The sequence below is a fragment of the Erythrolamprus reginae genome, chromosome Z (genome assembly GCF_031021105.1).
Source record: "Erythrolamprus reginae isolate rEryReg1 chromosome Z, rEryReg1.hap1, whole genome shotgun sequence".
In the NCBI taxonomy this organism is placed as follows: domain Eukaryota; kingdom Metazoa; phylum Chordata; class Lepidosauria; order Squamata; family Dipsadidae; genus Erythrolamprus; species Erythrolamprus reginae.
The window spans coordinates 121,204,733-121,211,528 of NC_091963.1; the positions used below are offsets into that span (position 1 = coordinate 121,204,733).

The following is a 6,796-nucleotide window of genomic DNA, read 5'->3' on the forward strand; positions in this document are numbered from 1 at the left end:
AAAGAAAGTATTGAATCAAGACTCTCATCCATGGAGAAAAATATCCAAACACTGATGAATCCAAATACACCCAACAAAATACCACTCACCACTCCACCACCCCTACCCCTACCTCAACCTCAACCACTTCCAATACTTCAAAAACCCACTAATTCTACCACTGATATCTCTACCCTAGTCAAGGATGCCATGGAATGTGAACAAAAATGCCAGAATGCTATCCTCTTTGGTCTTGATGAAAGCCATGAATCAGATATAACAAGAATAAGAAATATCATCCACCTTCATCACTCACATGCACAAACAATCGCCCAAGAAGACATTTGGAAGTTACCAGAATTGGACCTGAGCACAAGTATAACGATGGCTCAATAGCTCCCCACTTCTGCAAAGTAGTATGCAAAAATGAACAAATAAAACAGCAATTCATCAAGACCATTAACCACATTGCCATAAATAACAAGTCCTTCAACAAACTCAGATCCAGACCAGATCTTTCTCTCCTCCAACGTATTCACTCTCACAAACTACAGGCAGAACTCAAGAGACGCTATGAACTTGGTGAAACAAGCCTTTACATAGATTACCGCACAGAAAGCATCAAACCCAAAACCCATAATTCTCCCCACATCTTCTGGTATAACTTTCAACCTACCATCTCACAACATCAAACTGACACCTGCCAGACCACCATCTCACAACAACAAATGGACAACCCTACCACCTCAAACCAAGAATAGGAAAGCATGCCCCTTACTTCCTCTAACCACCCCAAAACCAATCCCCAACACAAGACCAATCTCAAATGTAAACTATTAAATGCTAGAAGTTTAGTCAACAAGATATCTGAATTCCTCCTTCTAATTGACACTTCCAACATTGATATAATTTTTATATGTGAAACATAGCTAAATGCTTCCTACTCAGACTCCATTATCACATCAAAAAACTACTATATTTTCCGCTGAGACCGTGAATCCCGCAGAGGAGGCGGAGTAGCTATATTCTACAAAAAATCGCTAAACCTAAAAATCCTCAAAGTTGTACAGGATTTATTGGTACCTGAAACTATTGTCTGTGATTTATCCCTAAATACCACAATTTGCTTCTTACTCTGCTATAGAGCCCTGGACTATGACATCAAACATGCTAACAAATTATCCACATTAATAACGTGGGCAACCAACTGCCCATACCCCATTATCTTCCTCGGAGACCTCAACCTACCACACATTAACTGGTCCTTAAATGAATGCAGCACGGAACCCATCCATTCTACTATATATAATACCGTCACCTATCTGGGACTCGACCAACTAGTAGCTAACAATACCAGACTTGATAACTGTCTGGATCTCATCTTCTGCAACAGCAAAAGTACAATATATGGCTTACAAATAACAGAACCATTTTCCAACAGTGACCACAGCATGATAAACTTCAGTCTCAACTTAAGCCACACTATTATCCACCGAAATAATACAACACCAAAATTCAATTTCAAAAAAGCAAACTATGAACTCATTGAAGCCCACCTCTCAACATTAAACTGGAAAACTCTATTCTCTGAATGTTACACTACAGATGACCTCTACAACACATTCCTACTCGAAATGAAAATTATCATCAGATTTCATGTACCTCTAACATGTACCATAAACAAAAAAAATAATCTCCCCATCTCAATAAGAAAATTACAAACAAGAAAAAAATCTCTCTGGAGGAAAAACAAAAAAGGACAAGTTTCCAACTTCAAAAGCTGATATAAAAGCATTTGCAATCAAATAAAAACAGAATGCCTTAACTACTACAGCAAACAAGAGGAAAACCTCCTACACACCAAACCTAATAGAGCTTTCTACAACTTTGTCAACAATAAACTCAAAGACTCTAGACCTATCCCACCTCTCAAAGGACTGAACAACAAAGAATACCATGATGATTCATCCAAAGCCAACCTCCTCAACTCTTTCTTTGGTTCTGTCTTTGTTAACAGCAATGGCTCATCTCCCAATTTCATCAATCGCACCTCAAATTCCCTCAACGACTTAACCCAAGTAGACTTCACTGAAGATCGAGATGAAAAAGCATTACGTGACCTTAAACCTTCTCTATCAGTTGGACCAGATGGTCTATGTGCTTACTTCCTAAAAAAGCTCTCTTCTGCCATAGCTGAACCACTAAGCATAATTTTTGAAAAATCCTTCAGAACCAGCCCACTTCCTAAGCTATGGTCGAAAGCAATGGTTATCCCTATCTTCAAAAAAGGAGATCCCTCTCTTGTAGATAACTACAGACCAATTTCACTATGCTGCATCCCATGCAAAATCATGGAATCAATTATAAACAAATCACTCTACATCTAGAAACTAATAATTTGCTCTCTAACAAACAAACCCCCCGTCCCAGTTAAAAGCGGTGTTCCCCAAGGTAGTGTACTGGGACCAATGCTCTTCATTCTCTACATCAATGACCTTTGCGATTACATCACAAGCAACTGTGTCCTCTTCGCTGACGATGTAAAACTCTTCAACACCACCAATAACACAACTACTCTCCAAAAAGACCTTGACGCTGTTTCTGAGTGGTCTAACACATGGCAACTCCAAATCTCAACTAGCAAATGCTCTACACATTGGGAACAAGAATCTGGAATCCAAATACGAACTGAATAATCAAATTATCATTATAGTTTATTTTTGGTGTGAAAGTAGGGTCAAGCCTAAGGACCACCCTATCATAATGGAATACACAAAGATCCCCCCCAACACACAGGGCAGCGAGATCTGAAATTCATCGAGTTGATGTCACTGCAACAAGAATGGCAACCATATAAGTAAGATAGCATAAGGATGAAGTGATCAAAGTTTCAAAAGGTGCCTCCCTCATGGCCTGCAGAACCCTGGACAGGTCCCAAGTTGGAAATCTGTGGATTGGAAAGATGTTGGAAGCACCTTTAATGATTTTTCGGAGTAGTAATGGATGGCCAGAGATTCCAAAGATCTGCAGGATAGAATCATGGATAGTGCTGCATGTTAGAGATGTACTATGTTTCAGATGTAATATCTGAAGTAGAAAGGTGGAGATTCTTCAAGGATGGGAGAACACAAGTCCTTCATGGTTAGGACCAAGTCAAAAGAAGTGATGGTACAGAGGTGTTTTTATACCTGTGATTCAGTCCTGATTAGCTAAAGGGCAGTGTCTTCCCTAAAGGACAAGGGGAAAAACTGATATTTTAACACTTAAGTTTTTTTAAAAAATCACTAGAGAGAAAATGTGCTTCCAAGGTTAAAACAATTTATCTTTATTTTGCTACAATGGATTGCCATCATGCTTAAAACAAGAGGGATCCACAGGAAAAAGCTGTTTTCATGTGAATGATAATGGTAGCATTGTGACATGATGTTAGAATATCAGCTCCTTTTTTTCATCTGTATGACAACAAAGCAGTAAGTGTGAGTTTATATGGACTCCAGAGGATGATAGAGAATAGGAAATCCTGGAAGAGCATTGTCCATTGGGGTCAAAATGGGTTGGACATGGTTTCATAACTAAAACAATGACAAAAGATAACAGCACAAAAGAGACAAAATTTGGGACATAGTGTCAACTTCTCCCCAACATTGAATCCCTATAAATATTCCAGATTGAAAAATGATTTTGAGCCATGAGTCATCATTCAACCATTGGATTTGTCAGCAAGCCACTCATTTGGAAAGAAATAAGTGCACTAGTGTGCCTTTCGTCCCCTGTCCAATTGTCTCTCCTTAATCTATATATCTTTTCTTCCTTTCATATATCTTCTCCTCTATTTTTATATCTTTTCTTCTATCCTTTTCTTTATATATATTACTACATGTCTATTCTCTTCAATATGTATTGTGTACTGTATTGGACAAATAAAATAAAATAAAATAAAATAAATAAATTGGATCTGAAATGTTTCTGACTATATGTCTTCCAAGTTATCTCCTCCTGGTCCACCTGTTTTTCAAGTTATTGTAGCACAACTGATGTCAATCAGCTGAGAATTGCCACTTTAAATGTGCTGAACAGTGCAATAATCAAGCAGCTTCTTTCACAGTCATTAAAAGAATATTGAATTCTTGGAGCAAGAGATTATTAAGATATTTTTAGTTCCACAAAGATATACAGAGTTATATGTTCCAAATAAAAACCTACAGCCTTTATACATTTGATGAAGTTAATCCCCAGCTCTTTTCACGAAAATATGACTTTGTTTAAGCTAACAAAATAATTAAAACCATAATGGAATTAAAATATAATTAGAAACCAAACCATAAACTAAGTTATTATCTCTTTGATCATGACAGTTTAAAAGATAAGTTTAAAAAGTTGCAAATTTAATTTTCCCACAAGCATTGGTGAAAGTGGTGAAATCTACTTACCTTCCCTACTGGTTTGGAAATATATGATATGCACATGCAGGCTTGCTTTGCTATAAAGCACTGTGTGAAGCAGTATATAAGTCTAAGGGGTATTGCTATTACCACATTAATAATTTATACATAATAAAGTCATGTAATATTAGATAATAGAATAATGCATTTGCAAAAAAAGACACTAGACATAAAGACAGACCAACACTATGATTTAGCCTGATCCTAAAACTACTAAAAATTCTAAAAGTAGTAATGTAATTATCACTATTTAGATAGGATTGTTGTATGTAAATAAATATATTTTAAAAAATCTTCTTATGCTTAGTATTTGGATATTCAACTTGAAATTAAATTAGTTTAGTCAGTCTTATTTTACTGATTTAAATGAAGATTAATTTATTTTTAGCTTCTAAGAATGAACCTTGTTTGATCTAGTAGTCAAAGCATCCAACTAGAATCTGAGGGAACCTGAGCTCTAGTCCCAGTTTAGACATGAAATCTGATTGAGTGATTTTGGGCCAGTCATGCTCTCCCAGCTCATATCATTTCACAGACATGTCATTGTAGGGGGAAATATTAGGTTTGATCTCTATCTTGAATTAAGAATAAAAATAATAAAGGCGTGCTAAAATTAAAGTATGATTAATGGAGTATTGATGTCTTACTGGCATAACTCTTATTCATGAACTTTTTTCTTTTCTTCCATTTTTTTTCCACAGAAAATCAAAGATATTTTTCAATTTTTTAAAAAATGAGTTTCCTTCTTTCTGCAAAGTTGAAAATAATTATCTCTGATCACTCAGAGAAATTCACTGTTTCTTGCATTGTCGTTTGTAAATATCCTCTTATTAATCTTCTGAGGGCTTCTTTCACTTGTTTGTTTCTCAGTGTGTAAATGAAAGGATTGAGTGTTGGGGTTATTACTGCTGTTAAGATGCTCACAACTTTCTTGAGATTTAGGGATGGTGAATTTGATGGTCTCAGATACATAAACATGGCACTGCCATAATATATAGAAGCCGCAATGATGTGGGCACTACAGGTAGAGAAAGCCTTCTGTCTTCTACTGTTGGATGGGATTCTTAGCACTGTAATGATGATATAAATATAGGATACAGTTGTTATTGTCAGTGATCCCAAAAGTACAATAATAGCTATTGAAAAATCCAAAAGCTCAATATGGTGCGTTTTGGAACATGCAAGGGCAAGAAGAGGTTCAATATCACAAAAAAAGTGATCAATGATATTAGATCTACAGAAGGGCAGTTTTGCTAAAGCAGCCACAGGCCAGATCATAAAGAAATATCCTGTAAGCCAGCAAGAAAGGACAAGGTAGATACAGACCTTAACACTTATAATAGAGTGATAATGGAGAGGATTACATATTGCTACATAGCGGTCAAAGGACATAACAGCCAAGAGTAAAAACTCTGCCACTCCAAGAAAGAAATAGAAGTAGCACTGAATTAGGCAGCCATAAAATGAAATTGTTTTCCTCCTGGATAAGAGATTGTACAGTATGACAGGAATGATAGAGAATGTGAATCCAATTTCTAGGATAGACAAATTAAAGAGGAAAAAATACATAGGGCTATGAAGGCAAGAACTGAGCAGGACCACAATCACAATAACAAGATTACCAAGCAGTGACAAAACAAAGATAAATAAGAGCAGGGAGAAAAAAAGGATTACAAGATAATCAGGAACTGGGATGCCTCGTAAAACAAATTCCTTCAAAGTGCTATAGTTTCCTGGGTGCATTTAGAATGGAAGAAAGGCAAGAAGAGTAAAATAGAGTCTATCTCTTCAATTACTTCAGAAAGGAAAACATTTCATTAGAGCCTGTGTAAAAAAGAAAGAATAAAAATGAATAAATTTCCTCCCAAATAAGTATCTATATCTATATCTCTATATTTACATACATTTCTACATATCTATATCTACACATACACCTATATCTCTATATTTATATCTATATCTACATCTATATACACACAGAGGGTATATATAGTACGTACAGTATATATGGGTAGGGTGCACGCACACACACACACACACACGCACACTTCATTTTCAATTTCCCCCCTTCTTCAATGAAGTCCAGTTGACTTTTGGAAAAGCACCTCTGAGACAACTAGGACCTGGATAATTGAGAATCTCCATTAAAGAATCTTGTCTAATATTTATTTAATTAGCACAATAATTTTAGCTCGGTACTTCTATAATAAATTTAGATATTTCAATATTCAACCTGAAGCAATGTCGAAAGGCATACTAATTTATTTTAAAAGCTGAGTAATTAAGAGTAATGATTGCTACACATTTTTCTGAGATTTTAATCTTATTCAGGTATACTTGCGACTATATAAGTATTCACAGTCAACATTCAATTT

At 35.8% G+C, this 6,796-nt stretch overlaps 1 protein-coding gene across 1 annotated transcript; it reads right to left on the reverse strand.

The window, feature by feature from the left end:
* Positions 1 to 5,198: 5,198 nt before the first annotated feature.
* On the reverse strand, positions 5,199 to 6,164 carry LOC139153907 (olfactory receptor 6M1-like). The gene has a single exon (XM_070728328.1). It carries the CDS (start codon positions 6,162 to 6,164, stop codon positions 5,199 to 5,201), a length of 966 nt encoding a protein of 321 aa, XP_070584429.1.
* Positions 6,165 to 6,796: the final 632 nt, after the last annotated feature.

Excerpts from the sequence above, each read along its gene's own strand:
- LOC139153907 (XM_070728328.1), bottom strand. The coding sequence starts at position 6,164 with ATGCACCCAGGAAACTATAGCACTTTGAAGGAATTTGTTTTACGAGGC.